The 20878-nt window shown below is 39.6% G+C and overlaps 2 protein-coding genes across 3 annotated transcripts in view; one reads left to right on the forward strand and one right to left on the reverse strand.

Moving 5' to 3' along the window:
* The window catches only part of glcci1b (glucocorticoid induced 1b), a 31101-nt gene extending 26325 nt beyond the window's left edge, over nucleotides 1-4776 (forward strand). The window contains exon 9 of one of the 2 annotated variants that reach the window (XM_083761109.1): nucleotides 1603-4776. In XM_083761109.1, coding sequence (XP_083617235.1) covers nucleotides 1603-1969 — 367 coding nt within the window. In that variant the 3' untranslated portion in view covers nucleotides 1970-4776. The remainder of the gene's footprint in view (nucleotides 1-1602) is intronic. The other variant, XM_083761110.1, reaches the window with a different exon arrangement.
* A 5291-nt stretch (nucleotides 4777-10067) lies between these two features.
* ica1 (islet cell autoantigen 1) lies at nucleotides 10068-20488 on the reverse strand (the record flags this gene model as incomplete). The annotated part of the gene is made up of 12 exons (XM_083762176.1): nucleotides 10068-10195; nucleotides 10456-10545; nucleotides 11600-11848; nucleotides 12934-12980; nucleotides 13104-13198; nucleotides 13852-13950; nucleotides 14887-15012; nucleotides 16315-16513; nucleotides 17567-17690; nucleotides 18708-18780; nucleotides 19695-19866; nucleotides 20472-20488. The coding sequence occupies 12 exons, from the start codon at nucleotides 20486-20488 to the stop codon at nucleotides 10074-10076; spliced, it is 1413 nt and encodes a 470-aa protein (XP_083618302.1). The 3' UTR covers nucleotides 10068-10073.
* Between the last annotated feature and the right edge of the window lie 390 nt (nucleotides 20489-20878).

Genomic DNA, 20878 nt, shown 5'->3' on the forward strand with positions numbered 1-20878 from the left:
GACTGGGGTCCCCCAGGAGGAAGTCGCTAATGTTGCTCTGGAGAGGGAAGTCTGGAACACACTGGTGGAGCTGTTGCCCCCGCAACCCGACTACGGATAAGCGGTTGATGATGGATGGATGGATGGATGGAGACTAGGGTCCCAGTCCAGAGATGAAAATCATAATGAAATGGCCTAGGCTACTTTCTATCAATTTAATTTGGGGGTCCTTGAAATTAAAATAGCTGAGAATCAATGGGTTAAACTGTAGACTACAGTTAATTCACAAAATTCAATAATGTCACATGAGCATTTTTGAAACAGGGCTTGGTTTAGAGAAGCCTATATTTTGCGCTAAAGTAATTGTTGAATAACATATAAATGTAGGTTTTAAGGCTAGAATGGCATTGTAGTGGACTATAGTGAGAGGCGAGATTGACTCTCCTTCATTGCGGGACTGCAGGACTAGTTTGGAGATAGTTAGTCGTGGATGATCAGCTTCAGTCAGTGTTTTGGTTCATACCTAGAGTTGTGCATTATCTCCGCTGTGCACAGCAGCACAGGGGAACTGTCTTTAATATATCCATGGTCGTTTTCAGTTGCTTTCCATGTGCGACACAAAAGTACCATGTTTGTTTATAGGTAATAGCCTACTGCAGGCGCAGCCATGCTGATTCACGTAATCGCGTAGGACAAAATGAAACCAGCCGGACCAACGTTAATTGTTTAATGCACGTATGACCCGCATTTTCAAACTGTCCACAAGTTGCGACGGACACGATGCAGTGACATTATTGGCGGAACATTTTCATGCATTTAAAACTTTGTTCGTCAATCCACTAACATTTTCGTGTAGCCTCGTCTTGTCAACGATCGTCTCGTCATCGTCATTGTCATCAAACAGAGCTATTTAGCTCGTCAGAGTCAGTCTTGTCCCGAATTATTTTAGTGTCGTTCGTTTTAGTCCGTCTTAGTCCTGGAAAAAGGTTGCCTTGCAGGTTGCCTTGCCTAGTCCTTTTGTATATACAGCTTACTCACCCATGGGTATCAACATCAAGACAATCCCTAAACTGCAGTGGCATCTGTTCTGCAAACAGGGCAGAAAGTGACAAGCTCCGTCCAATACCTGAAGCTCTGAGGTCCAAACAAGGGGCATGGGCACAAGCAGCCATTGATCTGCAGGATCCACTGGATCCCATGCAAAATGGGTACTTAAAACACTTGGATGGCAAGCTGAAACCAACGACCACAGAGGTCCTCACAGCCCAAAGGCCATTCTTGAGATGGTCCAATGCAAGTGTAAATCTGACTGTTCTTCTTGCAGATGTTTCTGCAAAGCTAAGGACTTAGCCTATACTCACATGTGTCAGTGCAGCAGCCAGTGCCAGAATGATGCACAGAAGTGATGAGGATGATGGTGATGCATAGAGGCAGTCTATGATTACACGTCATGATGTTTAAGATGGTTACATAAACATCCAAAGTTAACAGTTAAATGTTTGCCTATCATGACATGCCCCAGAATAGGAATGCTAAGCTTCAAGTGGTTAATGTGGCAGGTGTCTTCATTTCATAGAGACGCTATTGGAACACTGTAATAAGCTGCTCTTCTTTTGCCCTCAGGTCTCTCAAGTCAAAAGGCTTCCCCCTCTTCTCATGCCCAGACAAAAACAAGGTGAACTTTATCCCCAGAGGCTCTGCCTTCTGTCCTGTCAAACTCCTCTGCTCCTCCCTGTTCTCCTCCGTCTCCCCCTCGTCCTGTGCCACCAACGCCCCTGGTCTCCATGGAAGTGACGGCTTCAGGTCTCAGGTGAACCAGGCTCGGCCAGCCCCACCAGCGCAGCCACCCACATCTCAGTCCTCAGGCACAGACGCAGTCAAGCCCACTGATGGCAGCACAGACGGCCTGAGCATTGAGACGGGCAAACGCGTAGATACAAGCACAGACATGAGCAAAGATGACCCCACACGCATCCTCCTCATTAGCTAGTCCTCAGGTACACATGGCCAAAACATCTGCACATGCAGTAATTTACCTGCGCAGGTGCTATGGCCTGGGAAACACAAGACACCTTGCACTAGTCACATTAACCTTCTTTTTTGTTTTTCTTTTGTTTTTTTTGTAGTCAGCAAGGATTACCCAAGGTCTGTTGATCACAAGATTGAGTTATTACATAACCTGCCGTCATGGTGGTTGTGTGACTATGATCCAAAACGCCATTTACCTAGTACCATGAGCACATTCATTTTTAACCTCCATGACCCCACTGGGAGTCAATTAATTACTGAAGAATACTGGCACCAACATGTCAGCTTGGTTCTCCAAAAATATGTGGGTCCCAGTGCTCAAGGGGTTCCAGGTGGTCTCCAACAAAGTTAGTTAATGTAGCATAAAAAGGAACAGAGAGGGGGGGTTACATCGGCATACAGGTACATATTTGAAAATATATTTTCAATAAAGTTTGAAACATTTTAACACCGCAAATCTTGTATGGGGCATGGGGGTCTGTATGGTACATATATTTTCTGATGGGGTTCTCTGACCAAATGCATTTAATTTGGAGGTTCTTGAAATGAAAACGTTTGAGAACCACTGATTTACAAGTCCTGAGAATCCACAGACCTTGAGGGAGCCCTCCCTTCACCCATCACTAACCTAGCCTTTTACTCTGCATGGTGACAGACGGCATCTAGCAAACATAGCTCTGCTTTCTTTTGCAAAAGTTAGAAATGACTATTCATCCAATTGTGTTGTGTAGCCAGCAGTTTTGTCAAAATAAAGTGGAAGGCTTTTTTTCTCAGGAGGAAGTGATGGGGCATAAAAACAAAAATAAAAAAATATATATATTGTAATTGTTTTATCTAACCAGCTTATTTAACTGTTTAATGTTTCCAGCTAATACCTACAGTGTATATAAGCTTTTTTTTGTTGATGAAATGGGGAAACAAAATAAAATGATGCCTGTGAACATATTGGGATCTCTTAGGACTTAAAGGAGTAAAAAAAAAAAAAAAAAAAAAACTATAATAATCGGAAATCAAATTATTTGCTTAGGGATGGGCCAAAAACAACAAAATCCATGACTTCAAGGCTATGGGGTTATTGATAGAAAATAAGTCATTTTTGGGTGAACTACTCCTTTAACAGTACAATGAAATTCTTCGTACTTCCCAAAATGTTTACAATTGTTGGGGAAACATACGTAAATAATGCCTGTTTATACTGGGAACATATTGGGATATCTTAGGACTTAGAAGTACAATACAATTCTTCGTACTTCCCAAAATGTTTACAATTGTAATGACCTGGGTCAAAATGATAAAGGCTGGCCTTTTTTTTCTCCCTTCTTCATAACGCACTTGTCTTATGGAACCCAGTAGTCACAAAAGTGCAAGTTCCTCCCAACGGGTTGCTTTACTAGTCTCATCATAATTACCTTTAATAATAAAGAAGACAACGTATGCTGCTGTCTGATGACCAAATAGCCAGCTACAAAGCACAGAACTACCCTACACAGCAAAATCCTTGTGTTAATTATACACTGTAAGGGTCACTCTCAGAGAGAAATGAGCACTGAGGATTTTACTGTATAGCCTTGCTTCACCCGCCCCCCAGAAGAATTAACTCAGGTTACATGGAATGTTCTCATGCTTGAATTGGTTGCCTTTCTTCAGTGTCCATGACATTGCTTTTACAGTAAGACATTCCGTAGACTCGAAACACAAGTGCTTTTACTGGAGAGGCCAAACCAGTGCTGAATCAAACTGATAATTATCACAGGACTTGGCTGCTTGATAATGACAGGAGGTACTAGTGACTTTTGCATAAACACCTGCAGTTGTAAAACGTTCTGTGTGCTAACACACATTCCACAGTTTCTTGACACATCGGTTACCCACACGTTATTATTTAAACAAAGCTAGCATTTATATCACAAAGCTAGCGTTTGATGAGCTCCACCCTCCCAGATCACGAATTTGGACATTATTATACATCTGGGTTCAAGTATGAAATGTGTACCAAGTACAATGCAAAACAATGAATGTGCCATTAATTTGGCTTATGTAGGCATGGATTTATGTGCCTGGTTGTGAAATGAATATACAACAGCTGAATAGATTGGCAATGGCTAAGCACTTCTAAGTGGAATGATAATCACTCCTTTTCATACGTTAAAACAATCATACAAACATATTGTGTGCAATTGATTATTGTTTTCTAGATGAAGCTAAACTAACAGACTGAATCACAAGATTTAAGCATTTGTGCTCAAACTTTGTCTAGTAGTTAATCACCAGAACCCGTTGAATGAAATTACATGGAGAAGAACCTTGTCCACACATTATTAGTAGGAAAATGAAGTTGGCGATTCCTCATAACAAAAGTGCAGTCTGGCAAGCCACTTGCACACAGAAACATGAATAAGACTATATGCAACACATTCCACACACGCATAAGTTTAATATTCTGTTTGTTTTGCTCACAGTTCCAAGAGGTTGAATCATACTAACTCAGTTTTTATTCACATGTTCATTGTGCAGTGCAGAAAAGCAATGTTTGCCATGTTTGGCACTAATATTTCAGTTCTCTTGTGTATTATGTTTGTTTTTATGTAGAACTTGGTGTTTTTCAATAAAGTCAACAAAATTCTGTCTGTATGCATTTTCTTTCCAAAGATCTCACCCATGCACAAATATTGTTAACACCAATATTTATAGGCATAACATTTACATAGAAGGTAAGGCAACCAATACATTTGGTTATTAGTTTTATGGCTTAAACATTGAAAGTCATAAATACAAATGAACTAGAGTAGATGAATAAAACGCATAATATAATTCAGTATATCACTAATATACTGAAGATTATTCTGGTTAGGTATATTGTGTTGGCCACTAGATTAAGACATCAATTCTATAGCAATTGAGTGCAGCAGTATGTATCTAAGTAGTACGTATTTAGTAGATCAAATATTACTACTGTAACTCAGATTCAGCATCACCTATGCATGGTGCCATAAATGACATATAGGCATCGGCTAAGCAACAGTACAGAAGAGTATGTGACAGATTGGCAGGGAAAGAGTCATGCCGAGGCATACACAGACCAGACAGACGCTTTCAAGGCCATGTGTTGCTGAAGCAGCATAGAGGGTTGTTTGCCTGGATGAACACAAGTAACCTGAGAGGATAATTTGAATGTTGGGGCGAGACACGTTTTCAGACAGTGGATTGAACAAAGGAGGGTTTAGACTGAAGCCTATGGAGGGCCAGAGCAGCTGCCCTACTTAAAAATAAATAATAAATGAAATAATGAAGAAATATGCATATATTGTATGTGCAGTTATCATTATTTTATCATATATCTTTGTGAAAAGGGCCTGACCCTGAAATCTCATCAGAGTGTGGGTTTGATCACTCTGGGTTTGATTGTTAATACCTGGAAAGTCAAGACATGCCCCTTCATTAACAGAAAATTACAGAAATAAATAGATCAATTAATGAATAGCAAAATAAATAAATATATTGGAAAATACAAATACAAATACAAATATAAGTAATAAAATATATAGATACATTTATACATACAGTATTTCATTAATATTTCTTTGATTCCTTTATTTTCTAAATATGGCAGTTCTGGCCCTCCGCATGACACCACAAGGAGCAGATGCGGAATGAACATTTGGATTTCCTCTTACCCATATTGGATGTAACGCTTCTATTAAATTACTGTCGAGTCTTATATGTAAACTGAAATTGCAGATATTGTACCGAGCAGAGAAACGTCTCTCTGGAACATATGTAAACTATAACTTTGAATACCAAACAAGTATTTGAATCATAAACTATATTGATGAATATCTCACATTATGACACTGTGGTTACAATAGTCACACATTTACTCCATAACGTGAGACAACAGACATGCAACATGCAATAATGGGGGATGTATAAACCTATAAATCTCTGAAATATATTTTAGAAGGTGATCGCCACAATTATTTTAACAATGAAAAGGTACTGTACGACTAATTTAAAAGCATACGTCTCAATATCGAGGCCACTTCAATATTTGATATAAAGATGAAACAGCCTTTGGTCAACTCTTTCAGATAGCCGGAAATAAAACTGGGTCAAAAAGCACATACAGTAGATAATAATTTTAAAGCATTGCAGCAATTCATGTAGTGTATACGTTTTCCAATTATAGATTATATAAATGATAGATTATTATATACACCACACCTGCCAAGTTGCCAACACTCCTAAATTAATTTTTTACCCTTTCTTAGTGGATAATATGAGGATACTATAGTGAATACTATGTGGATACTAAGTGAATACTATGTGGTTGCTGTCTGGCCGGGAAAGACGTTTTTCTCGCTACTGGTAACCATGCAATCCAGTACTGCCATTTCATGGTTGGGCTGTCGGCGACTAAACCGGCAACCCCCTCGAGCGTATCAGTTCTTGGGAGGGTGATCATGCACCCCGCGGGACGAAAAGCAATACCCGACAAGCAACATCCTGTTGACCCTGAGCTGCAGTCAGATGGCATCTCTGCCATCTGCATCCCTCTTCCTGCCGTGGATCAAGAGGCCAGTGAAGACCAAGATGGTGGATCAGAGGTTGTGCTCCAACTCCACCTTAAACCTCTAACGTCTCTGTGGATTCTAGTATGTAGATACTAAGTGAGTACTATGTGGATACTAAAGGCCCTCATTTATCAATGGAGTGTAAATTCTGCCTTAAATTCAAGCCTGGGTTTTGTCATCGATCACGTCGGCACGGCATTTATCGTAAATAGCTGATCCTAGTGTGAATTTGGTTGGAGCTTTGATAAATGTCACGGTTGAAAGTTGAAACCGACCACCATTTTAAATAACACACCCTTAAATATTCTCGAAACGGCCGATTCTACGAAATAAACAACCGGAATCCGACCTAGCTTGCCTGCACCTATGCAAGTGTGCATTTTGGCACACTGGAAAGAAACGGCAGTAAGATTATTTCGTGAGGCTACATGTAACCCAGGTTTATAATTGTATGTCTGTATGCATCAGTATGCATGGATTTGTATGGTCACATGTACCATCTGGATCAGTTCATAGCTCATCACACCGATCACGCACTCACTCACACTAGTTTCAATCAGCAATCAGCAATCATCACCACACCCTAGTATAAAGCACAGCCATTTTGTCTCAGTCAGTGAGGTGCACATCACTGGCTGTGGCAGGTCTGTATCCCTTTCCTCTACAAACATTTTACCATTTTTACTCTTCTTTACAATGAATTCATTATATTAACACTGATACTGATTGGTTTTAGAACTCCAAATACACACTGGTGAACCGAACTGATGAGCTGTAGCACTTGAACTGAATTGGTGAGTTTATTATTTGAAATGTTTGAAGTGTTTTGTTTGGTTTTGTTTATTTTCATTTTGAAGTTTGAAATGTAAAAGATGATTTGACATTTGTAAATGCTGGGTTGATTGTATGCTGTTGTAGATCAGCTACTTTAATTATTATTTTGGTGAGATATTTAATTTGGCCTTTTTGTGTTCAGGCCAGGTTTCTCCATTTAGTTCATGAAACCCCGAACGATGGTGATGAACACAATGGCGAGCTAAGTACCAGAGCGATCCCCTGTTTCTCTCCTACCTGGACGGTAGGATCTCTTCTTCACTCACACACACACTTCCCCCCCCCCCCATAACTGCTGCATACACGCTAACATTACCATACACACATACACTCACATTACCCCTCTGACCTCGAATGACTTTGAACAATTGACTTTGACTTTGGACAAACCATGACTGAGTCTATACTTTTGGGTTGAATTACTTTGTTTTATCTGAATTGATGTTGTTTATTTTACTTTTGTTTCTTCAATAATAATATCCTATTAAGCATAATTTTCAGTCTCTTGGTTCTTTGTTTTTCAATGCAAACTCCTTTCTACCATACACCTACTTCTGATAGCAGTACTGGTCCAAACATTATTCCTATATCACTAAGTATATGCTACATACAACCTTTGTCAAGTAGTAGGCTATATCACCATGAATGGAATGGCTACCGTTAATATTTTACCCATTTGTGTGCAGTGATGTCACGTTAATGAGAGAGGCAGTCATAATCAACGTTTATGGAGTGAGTGAATGAATGCATAAGCATATGGATGAAGGCTGGTGTGTGCTGGGTGGGATGCATGTCCATGAAAATATTTAAACGGTGGCACCCACTGCGGTCCCGACTCCCGAAAATTATCTCTCATAAGCGATCAGCCTATCTGATCCCAGCCCATGACTAGATCTGCAATTTACCTGAATGACTGTTAAAGGGACACTTCACCCTTTTTTGCAAAAAAATATGTTAATGACATTTAGAAGCTTTAGAACACTTTCCTGGGGTCTTTATGTGGTTTTAGATTGTAGCAGTGAGCACAGTGTCTCTGATGTCATGGACACTGGTCTCACTACCTTCCTGGACTACAATTCCCATCATTCTTTGGTGCACTGTTCCTCCTTGTGGATAGGGGGAGGGCTGTCTTAGAGACAACATGTAGTCCAGGAAGGAAGTGAGCCCAGTGTCCATGACATCAGAGACACCGGGCTCACTGCTGCAATCTAAAATATCTAAAACCACATATTGCATACATAAAGACCCCAGGAAAGTGTTTAAAGCTTCTAAACGTCATTAACATATATTTGTTTTGCAAAAAGGGTGAAGTGTCCCTTTAAAGGCAAGCACTTATTTAAATGAGTGAATGATTAAGCCCGTAACGCCTATGCCATTGCAAGGCAAGCTATGGAATGGCTATGCTTGTTGTCACTTGGATATAAAATAGGGGTGCACGTCCATTTATGCTAAAATAAAAAATATTTATCACAGGGAATCAGGGATATTTATAGGCGTCTGATGTTACGCTGTGTTCCCGTGGTCAAAATCATCTCGCACATATGCGCTCGCAAATGTTTTAACAGAGCCAATAAAGCACTGTTTGATTAAGCATCTAAACTTGTAACATTGTACACATGTTATATCGATTTTAATTGCTTGTACAGTTGGAAATCTCCTACCAATTTCATTTCAGGTATACATTTTAGGAGTGAATACATATGTTTAGATGCCTTTCAGCTATAATGCTTCTCCGCTTGCCAAGATACCCATGTACCTGTCTAAATACTTCCTATAATGTCAACGAAGTCCACACCCACAACACCAGAGGGAGTTCAACAAACTATGTGCAACCCAGATTCGGCACAAACAAGGGACATTCATTCATTCCTTATCCTATGCCACCAAAATGTGGAACGCCCTACCAACAGTCATTAAGACATGCAAATCCCTTGACTCCTTCAAACCGCTCTCAAAGGGCACCTACGGTCGGCTGCAATTTGGCACCCGTAAAATCTGAATCCCCCACCCACCCCATTTTACCCCTCACTGTATATGTTTTTTTTCCCCCCTTTTTACCTCTATGATGATTTCCTGTTTTTGGCTATATAGAAGCTATCAATCGTCTATACGTGTGCAGACAAAACCAACGACGGCTCCCGACCTAACGTGAGTTTTGGCGTAGGGTACCTCAAAGTCACGCTGGAATGATAAATGCTCAATGATAAATTGCGGTGATCTTGGTGTACACTGTACACTCATTTTTGTGCGTACGCCGATTTTGATAAATGAGGGCCATGTGAATACTATTGTGGATACTAAATCAGGTCCCCCACCAGAAGAGAAAATATCCTTATCTTTCACAGTCTAATGTTGGCAGTTATGTTATATACTATTATACTAAGTTACCGTGTATACTTTACTGGGCCTTTCTGGCACTCTGCTATTTTCACCAAAACACGTGAACATTTCTCAGTTTTGTCTGTAAATATGTTTGTCAAGACGTTATTCTATTAATTATCAATGTTAGTCACATTATAGAGGCATTTCATTTGAGTTAATATTGAGGAATAAAAAAGTAACTGTAAACGTTGTGAAACAGGTCAATATTATACATGAGAAAAATGATGATCATTAGATGAAGACACCCAGAAATTATTCTGCTGTGTTGTTGAAGCAGGATTACGCATTGTGTAGCTCATGTTCTGTCCCCATTTTGCCCACTGCATCTGGATTAGAAAGGGGATCCAGGTCAGCGAACAGGTTGAACCATGCTGAAAGGTCTTTGGAGGACTCCGTTGGTGCTGAAAAGTAGGGGTAAATGTCACTAAGTCAAGCTCCTGCAAGCCTTATTGTACTTCATTAAAATAAAACCTTTTCTGAAAGCCATGGTCGACATTGGATGCCTTTATTGGCCTTGTATTGAACTCCATCTGACTGAAAGGTTAGGCTTATTCAATATTCATGGAAATATTTGCGCCCCACAAGTCCATAAACACAGGCTTCAGCTGGAAACATGACTTTTTCATTTATTAATGTTTTACTTGTTTGGCCATAAACGTACCTTTTGCTGCCGTCCGAGACTGGTTCTGATTGGCTCCAGATGATTGCTCTGTTGCCTGGGAGATGGGCTGTGGAATGCTCCTGGCCCAATCTGAGATGGGGATTTAGATTCATCAACGGGGGACACTTAACGCGTCAAACCATGATCCAGTGCCATAAATCATTACACTTTCTTACCACAATGCTGATGTGGACAGACAGTGTAATCGACAAGAAAACACCATTAACACATTTGTTTGACCTTAGTATTTAGTAGTATTTGAATAGTATTATTATTATAGACAAAACGGACTATATCTTTAGTTAGTATCAGCTGAATCTGTTCTGGTTGGACTGCAGGGTATTTGGGAGGAGAGGCACACACATTCCTACAGTGAGATTCTCATAATACAATATGGTTCTAATCAAAAGGAACAGGCACAGTTGTATGTTTACATGGTAAAATGGAGAAAATGGCAGTTATTTTATTGCGAGCTATCTTATTACAGTAGCCTATAAATTAATCTCTTACTGCCAGTAAATCATATGCTTTAATTTCCTTACAGCTTTGTACTGTAGCTGTATACAATTCATTCACCCCCACCACACTCACACACACCCAGCAGAAAATAGACAAACAACAAAACCAGATGATGTGCTGGCAGTAAGGTAGCCCAGAGTGGGACGAAATGGAAAGGGATCGGCAATTAGGTACGGTTAAGCAAATATAATTGCCAGGTTATAATGGGCCTTTTCTATTACTTATACAGCTGTGGTTTTGACAAATCATTTCAAGGCTGCTTTTCTCCCAGTATGGCAATAGTCCAGCATAATGGAAAAAACTGCTCTATTTAGTTGGCTGCATGTTTCTGTTAAAGCACTCATTCATAAAAAAATAAAACATTTATATTAATTTCCAGGCAAATTTAGCTGAGCTAGGTGGTGAATTGGATTAAGCTAATGATGAACTTGTTTGTAATATTTATCCATGCTTTATATGTTAATGAAAATGGTTAATGGTACTCCAGCTAATGATTGGAGAAGACCAATCTAATCTTGACCATTTATCATTCAAAACCTTATTTATTTATTTTTGGCTGATGAGCACACGAACAATATAGCACACACACACACACACACACACACACACACAGATTAACTCTGACCTGAGAGGGAAGACTGCAGGTTGTTTAAGCTTTGGTCCAATAGATGAGATGGGAGGAAGCAGGAAGGGGAGGTGTTCTCCTCCACTAGTACACTCGTCCTGTCCTCCCCTTCTCCAAACACCTCCCTCCACTCACGGGCGAACTCGCCCTCATCTAGGGAGGTGCTGCCCAGAATCTCATTCAGCAAAACCATGCTGTCCTTCTCCCCTCCCTCTTGTTCCTGGTAGGCTGAAATAAGATCCCCACCATCTGGAAGGACCAGTCAGGTTTTAAGTTAATGGACAGGGATGTGCAGAGGAAAAGAGACAGTACAGTATTAATAAATAAGTAGTTTCAAAACACAAATGGATGCTTGTTGATACGTGCTCCCCCTGTTGGTGCCTTCATGTCATGGTGAGCGATACTGCAAATCAGGATTTACTCCTAGTCTGGTCTGTTTGAACTAAGCTTACTTTAGGAGGCCAGGAGCGCTCAGTGCTCTGCTCCAGCAGCAGCAGCCATGTGGTCGACCCCTGTGTTCTGTTATGTTTGGAACAATTACTTTATCTTATTCCTTTGAGTAAGTTGTTACTTTGTGTTTCTTTGAAACATTGCTTTCTTTTCGGAAAGATGGGACAACTAGTTTAAGTTTTTGGGTTTCCTTTGAAAGATTATAGTTGTATCTTATTTTTTTTATTTGGAGATGAGCACTCCGGGTTCGATGGCCCATTGCGTGGTTGGCCCAGAGATCTCCCCTTCCTTATGTTGATTTTGGCCGGCCTATCTCTCCCCTTTTCTTTTCTATTTTGTGATGTTTATTTGGTTGGTATTGGTGATATTTTGTTTCAATAAACCCTATTGCTTTGGCTTTCTCTAGAACTTGTTTGTTTATGTTATTGACTTCTTATTAACGACAAGCTGTTTTAGAGGTTGTAACTATGATATTGAGACGAAATGTCTCAGCTGGATACCTGTTTGTCTGCTCATATCCGTATCTTCAAATAATTGTCCAGATTTGGCTTGTGCTGCAAAAGGTAAGCATGGAAGAAGTGACACGTATTAGGGAATGGGATATTACTATTTGTTCTTGATTTGATTCTACTACGCTACTTTTATAATTCTGAAAAGAAAAGTCATTGTATATAGGCTATGTAGAGAAGACAACTGAGAGAACAACACAACCAGGTGCTCCCAGGAGAAAAAGGTTGTTAAATGTATGAGGTGATAAAACAGGATAAAACATGAAAAAACAGAGGATCCAGGTACACGATAACAAAAGGAGAAAAAGCCTTCATTAAAGACAAGTCAAATGCCATTACGTGCCAACCACAACAGGTCTTCATCAGGATGTTTACCTTCTCTGGGTTCTTCATCTGTATTTTCTGTTTCGAGTGAGATGAGTCTAAGAGCAGACATTTAATATAACAATGTTTACAAATAATCAGTTTCATGTATAAAAGGCAATACAGGCAACATTTTTTTTTACTGATTTTCATTTTGATTTTGTATCCGTTGTTTTACTCACCGGCCATCTCTTGACTCAGGTTTCACTGCTGTCTTAGTTTTTATTTTCTTCTTCCCTTTCTTTCTAGCCATCTTCTCCATCGGATCTTGAAGGCTCTGCATACATAAAGCAAGACTTACTGTATCTGACAAGACTGTAGGTCCCCTTACTAAAGATGACAGATGCCGAATCACACAGCATGTGTTGTAGTATAGGACATTTGTTTTTGACAGTATAATAAGGCAAGGCTTAGTATAAATAACTATGTGAACTACAGATGACAGTATAGCATGTCTTTTTGTTATTACATAATTCAGATTCAGAACATCTTGCCAATCTTTGGCAAGAGAGCATACAGAGACAAAATACAAGTTCACAGAAAAATAACAGCAGCAGAAGTGCAAGTGTCTTATTTGAAGGGTTTATGGCAGTGGGGACAAATTATTTTTCCCCCCTAGTTCTTTCTTCAGTGTTAGCCTAGATATAAAGAAATATAGATGCCTCATTGGTTGCTGCAGTTCGTTGGAGCGACCCGTCTCCAGTGGGAGGAGGAAGTCAAGCGCAAGTACTAAAGAAGGCACGGTGCGTCGCTGCCACTCACGTGACTACTGGCCAATCACAGTGCTTGAGACTATAACCATTAAACTAACCCCCAAAAGTAACTCAAAAGTAGAATTTAGTTTATTCTTATTCCAAATTTCTCAATAGCTGTAAAAGTATAAAATGGGGTTCAAGTGATGATGTATAGATCCTAATGATGTACTCTTACCTTGAGTGTAGAGATGTCATAGTGCTGACATCCCTTGAAGTTTTCATGAATGGCAGCCATAGTGTGCGACGTCTTTTCCCAGAAGTGCAAGAGTGTTGTCTGGAAAATAGATAAACAGCTATCCCAATATATACTCTTGTGACCTTTTGTAACAGAAATGCACATAAACTGTTTAAAAAAGATACACTTCGTGTGGCTGATAAACACATGTTTGTCAAAGTATCTTGATAGGCTTACCGTAAAACCTATTTTCAATATTGAGTTCTCCTATCTCACTCTATTCAACTAAACTCAAACTTTATTTATAGAGCACATTGAATTGCTGTGCAGAAAATATATTAAACAGTAAGAGGCAAATAGAATAAAAAAAAAAGAAAATGGCACAAGTGAAATACAAAAGAAAGGCTAAAAGAGAACTACACAGTAAAGGTCACAGATACACACTTCAGAGTTTAAAGCCAAAGGAAAATAAGTGAGTCTTTAATAATGATTTAAAAGCCTCTAGTGTCTGGGCACAACGAATATGAAAGCAAGCTATTCCATAGCCTAGGGGCAGCCGGACAGCTGGACAACCAGAAGCAACTGATTAGCCGACCTCAAAGTTCTAGTTGGGGTGTGCCAGTGTACGAGTAAAATAAATTCTGCCAAGTGTCAGGACTCAGGGGTGAAGCGAACCGTAAAATAGTTTGGATGGTTGAGGTCACACTATCTCATTGGCTAACCAACCTCAAAGATCTTTAGGCAAACCTTAAGAACACCAAACCAACCATTTTAACAGTAGCCTATACGTGAATTTAAGGTCTGACTCTGGTTGTTTACACAATGCATTGTGGATATGATACTGTTGGTTCAGCAGAAACATTATTAGACGAGAGTCGGGACTAAAAACTATGTGGCTTCAATATTTGGCAAAGTTCTTTCAGACCAATTTGACCTCCACTGACAAAACTTAAGTTTTAAAAAGTATAAAATATATACTAGAATATATAGGCCCGGGCTACATTATATATTTACTTTCTTGGATTTGTCATGTACCTGGTATGTGGTTAGGACATGAGAGAGGAGGTTACAACGACTGGCTCCCAACAAGTCGACTTTCTGGCACACATCATTCTTCAGTTTGTCAAAGCTTGTTTTGGTGGACCGCACCTGCGTTTGAACCTGAGATGGAGAGAGATGATTGGGAAACATTTGCTCAGTGAAAGATAGTGCCATAACACCTTCTCAATGTAGGTTACAGGTTTGAACTGTGAACACACAGATACGCCAGTTCAGGGCTGTGCATGTCAGGGCATGTCAAAAAGTGTCAACAATACACAACGGGTTGCTATGTGCCGTTCATGCCGTTGAACCCGTTTAGCTGATGAATTATGCCCTCTAGCGGTTCTTTCAAGTATAGCAAATTTTGCTTTGGAGAATTGTGTTCTGCATGGTTTTTATTTTTTAATATGGTTCAATTAAAACCTGTACAATGTGGACCAGAATATTTTTATGGAATCAAGATTTTAGTAGCAATATAGAATGTACAATACATTGATTTCAGTTTATGACATATCAATTAGAATGCTATTGTTTTCATTTTACAATTAAGGGGACATGGGACCTTTTGCTTAAGTACTGTCATGTTTTGTGCTACATTATTATTGGCAACACAGTTGCTCTGTGCAAAATAACAATGTAATAGCTATAAATATATAGATAAGTAAGCCATAAGGACATAACTCCCATGTTCACAGTCACAAAACAATTATTGCCAATATTCATACCATTAACCAACACAAAATATGGAGTGTTATGGAGGCATCTATGGATTGATTCGTTCCTCTTCCGTGTTTGACACAGAAGCCCAGTGTTCCTATGATGGGAAATGTCAATTCAATTGGTATTTCTAATTTTCTATACATAATGTACTTGATAAACATTGCTTATTATAGGAAAATGCAACCAGAGCACACAGTTTACTTGCATACTGTACAATGGAGGGTCAAATCAAAAGCAAACAACAGCAAGAGGTAAGAATGGAGGTCAATTATCAGTACACAGCTCCTTGACTGTACGTTAGACCAGTGGTTCTCAACCTTTTCAGACTGTGACCCCCCCCCCCCATATATATATATATATATATATATATATATATATATATATATATATATATATATATATATATATATATATATATATATGGGGACCCCATAACCTAACAAGCACTTTGTTGGAGTTGAGGCATCCAATTTTGTTCGGCTCGGTTCCACAGATATTGTGAAAATAGGGCTTGTAGATTGGTATTTTCACAAATTCTAAATTCTTCATAATTTGATCAGTGTTCGGCCAGTATTCATAGTTTTAGCTTTTTTAGGTATCAAAAAGGTCTTAAAAGTCCTTAATTAATCACTTCACTGTCATCTGGGCACCCCCCAAAATCATGTGGGGACAACCCTGGGAGAACCACTGCGTTAGACCAACCTTGCGGAACTTCTCCATCTGTTTGTGTGTGTCTGGATCCAGCTCTTGGGACACATCTTTCATCCAGAGTAATGCTCCTCTATATTCTGTCCTGGACTGCTCCATCCGATTCACTGTGAGCCAGGTGTCGGAGATGGCTCGGTAGCGAAATGTTTCTACTTCCTGGTAGAGGCGGCACAGAGGGCTGCGCAGAGCCAATCTGTAAGAGGAAAAAACAAAACATCATAGTTTTAAGGGGATTATCGCTCAAAATGAACAATTAACCAAATAGTCCGGCAGCCAACAGGCTTCTTTTGTTTAAAGTGGGAAATTTGGTATAGTTTTTATTTATTGGCCTAAAATATTGTCTATATACATACATGAATGAATCCACTTGCTGACCGGCTGTCGGTATTGAGCAATTTGTTTTATAGGGGAGTCACCATACCATTAACATCCTATATAAGGCAAGATTTCATTATGCTTTATATGTAGCATGTGACATGTCAAACTGGGGTTTTCATGATTCTGACTCCATTCCAAGCAAAAAACACTCCTTGGGCTAAAAACTGCCATAACCACTGACTAATACTTGGAATGAATTCAGAATCATGAAAACCCCCTAGTTTGACATATGTCACATGCTACTTAAAGCATAATGAAATGTTGACATTTTTGCCTCAATGCTGACAGCTGGTCAGCAAGAGGATTCATGAATGTATGACAATATTTTAGGCCAATAAAAAAAACTATATACCAAATGTCCCACTCCACACCCCCAGCTGCCGGACTAAAAGGTTATTATATTTTACAGTAATCTATTTTAGTACTGTCAGTGGATCGTGTTTCCTAGATAGAAAGCAGAGAAGAAACAGTCTCTTTGCATCTTCATTAGTTTTAGATGATTATTATTATCATATAGTCATGCAGATACGGACCAGAACATGTAATTTAACTCACTGACCCATCCAATTTACCCATCCTGGGTAAACTCAAAGTCACCTTTTCTAATACACTGTGGAGCTATACTGTAGGTCTGTCTGACATAACGGATTGAAAGGTAGATTGAATAGGGTTGAAAACTGGATGCTTCCCAGCTGTAAAAAAAAAAAAAAAGATTATTGGCTACTAATGTAACTAGCAAATCACCCAATTGCTTTACCCAGCAGACTTGAAAGTATATTCACAATATCCGAATTTGACTGTTTTGCTACAAGGTAGATAGATCATCATCAGGCTCTGTTGAACCTTTTGTGCAGATTTATCTTGTTACCTCTGCTGTGAGGAGAAGCACAGAGCTTTCCCTGTGGCCTGCATGATTTTGCCCGCCCGGGTTTTGTCCTGAGACCCTTGGGAACGGAGGAAACGACCCAGCTCATTCTCCTCTTGGGAAAGGACTGCATGAGGAAGAAGGTGAATTACAATGGTCATGCACATCCACAAATTCCAACGAGTGCAGGATCCAAAAAGAAAGGAAAAAGGAGATCCGCACACCGTTTTAAAAGCTCTCAAAACTATTTATTGATATGAGGTATACCTGACGAAGGCCCCTGAGGCCGAAACGTTGTAGTGTTTTCCGCTCTGTTGTCAATAAATTGTTTTGGGAGCTTTTAAAACAAAGAAGGTGAATTACTCATAAGAGTCCATTCTATACCCGGTGGGCTGACCCTCTGGTGGGCCGGTCTGGGCCAAATGTTAAATTAGTTGTCTGTTGGTTTTGTATCATATCATGTAAATGTGGAGGTGTTAAGGGCTTGTATTTCAAGTATTTGTATGGGCCTCGACCCCTGAAAAGTCAGAGTATCTGCTCGCTGGTTGAGGTGGGCCAGTCTGGGCCAAATTCCGCGAAAATGTCCGGGCCGAATTTTTGTCTCAGTCCAGCAGGACAAGATACTAACCATGTCCATAACTAACCATGATACTGACATGATACTGACCATGACTAACTATTATGGACATGATACAGACCATGATATTGCGACACTGACCAATGTGACCATGATACTGACATGATAGCCTACTGATGTATCATGTCACAGGACTGTGACAGGGCTGGCAACATAGTATCATGGCAACATGGGGTCTGGGACCCCTAGAAGTCCTTGAAGGGGTTTCAGTGCAGCTAAATGATTCGGAAGCAATCAGACCCTAACAGATCTGTAAATCCTACAAATGTAACCAAATGGACCTGGTTCCATTTGTACACTCTCAGACTTAATATCATAAAGGTAATATCAAATCGGGGTTGCTGGCCTAATGCATATCAAGCGGAGGGTTCTTGAAATTAAAAAGGATCAAAATCACTGATGTAAACAATAAACCATCATGGTTTGGTATGTGTGAAGGTTTTCGCTCCGTCCGTCCCTCCATGCACAATAAAAAGATTATAAAAAAAGAAAAGGGGATGAACGTACAGCAGATCCTCCTCTGGTACTGTTCAATGACCTTCAGAAGCTCCATGCATGTTCTCTGAATAGAGTGGAACACCTGCAGAGACACACCAACAAGAGGACAATGAATACAGACACCACCAGGAAGCCTTGAGATTGATTTAGACTTCGTATAGTACGATGGTGCTGCTTGCTGAAAATAACGATGACAGTGGTGTTTTTCATTCTACCACATGGGCAGGGGACAGCAAAAGAAGATCTATCATTATGTAACAAAGGGCATGTGTGATAGGGTAAATTGATATATGATATGATATGAATTTGCTTGAAAAAGAAAATTGTTTCATTTTTCAGGGTGCTAGTCCCTCCTATATACTGTACAGGTTTAATGTTTGTTTTGTCTCAATGTTTGTTTTACAACATCATGTTGTAAGATGAAGAAGAGCACCCATCACTTCACACGAGTGTGATTTTTTAATGATTATTTCAATTATTAATATTATTACTAACCAGACTATAGTTATAATATATAATTGTCACACTTTTTTATTGTTGTTCTTCCGGCGTAATCTACCTAACTTCCGCTGTGATTGGCCGAGCTTTGCATAACGTTTGTAGTAGCGAACTGGCTGTTGTTGGTTACGTAACCAATCTATGTTTTACAATTGTTTATAAAGACAGAAATTCCCTTGCAGGGGCAGAAGACCAAACTATTCAAGTGTTAAATACATTTTCAAATAAGGGAGAGTCCTATTATATGTAAGTGACTGCGGCAACCACACTTTGCAATTTTTTTTAAAATTGCGACTTCTCTAGTTATTATTATTATTATTAAAAGAAAACCCACAAAACTAACAAAAAACTAAAAGCAAAACAATGTCAAACAAACCAACAAAGAAACAAAAAAAATCTGCAACCTCAGAATGCGTTGCGACGTGACATTACATTTCTCTTTTGGATGTCAAGCTAAATTGTTTGAGAGACCCGACAGCTCTCTGTGCTCTTCCTCACCTCCAGCTTGCCGTCCAGATCTGCATCTGAGGCGACCACATGTTCGTCTTCTTTCTTCCCAGTGACCTTGATGAGTGTCTGTTTGGTTTTCCAGTACCTCTGCTGGAACTTGTTCACCACAGAGGAGTCTTGGCTTTGGATAAAACCATCAATGTACTCGCGGGAGAAGCCACTGAAATGACAAAGTGGTCTCCATCAGTCTCACAAGGTGGGGTCACGGGGGGTCCCCGGCTAAATGATTGGTAGCTAGGAACCAAAAGGATCCTACTAAGGGGCGCTAGACCCTCCTATAACCAGCTTTGTCTGTTTGTGTGAACACAAACACGATGATTTGATTGGCTGATCACCCCATAGCGATGATTTGATTGGCTGAGCAGTGAGCAAAGTACATATTGAGGATAAAAAGTGAGGGCAGAAAAGTGAAGACGCCGGAATGACATTTGTGATGATTTGATTGACTGAGCATGTGATGTATGATAAGAGTAGGCCTACCTACCCCTGGCTCACTTCACACGAGTGTGATGTTTTATTGTGTGGACTGTCCCATGAGTGTAGGCTACAGTAGCCAGGCTATTTTAAAGTGTAGATTGGGATCCCAGAGAAATATGCCTACATATCATGTCAAATGGGGGTCTGTGGCCTAATGGAAGATATCGGCATTAAAAAAAGATTGAGAATCATCAGTCTAATTTATATTATGCAGTTGCTCTCAAAGAATAAGATGTTAATTATAGATAGAAGGTTGTTCATCAGCAATATAATTTGAAGTATACTCACTAATGTCCCCCCTCCATATTTGAGAAACAGCTGTGGGCAAAAATAAAAGTTATAGTAGATACAGGTATATATATTTACATTTATAAATCAAGTGGGATACGGGCATGGGTTCATTTGTATTTCTACCAAACCATACAAACCGGAATTAAACACGAACCGCTGATTAGCAGTGAACGAGCCACGTATAGGCTACGACTACGTTATCCAAGACAAGTGCACCACCTGCTGTCCATCATCATTAGAATGGGATGGAAAATCACAATGCGCACACATAATAATGAGTGCTTTCATTACGTATTGTGCTAATAATAAAACAGCCATGGCAACAGATATAATGATACGAATATAGCAGTCCTTAATCGTATAGCAGTCCTTAGTCTCTCTCCTTAATTATAATCTGTGATTCA

This window comes from Protomyctophum parallelum, assembly GCF_964188405.1.
Source record: "Protomyctophum parallelum genome assembly, chromosome: 3".
Lineage (NCBI taxonomy): Eukaryota > Metazoa > Chordata > Actinopteri > Myctophiformes > Myctophidae > Protomyctophum > Protomyctophum parallelum.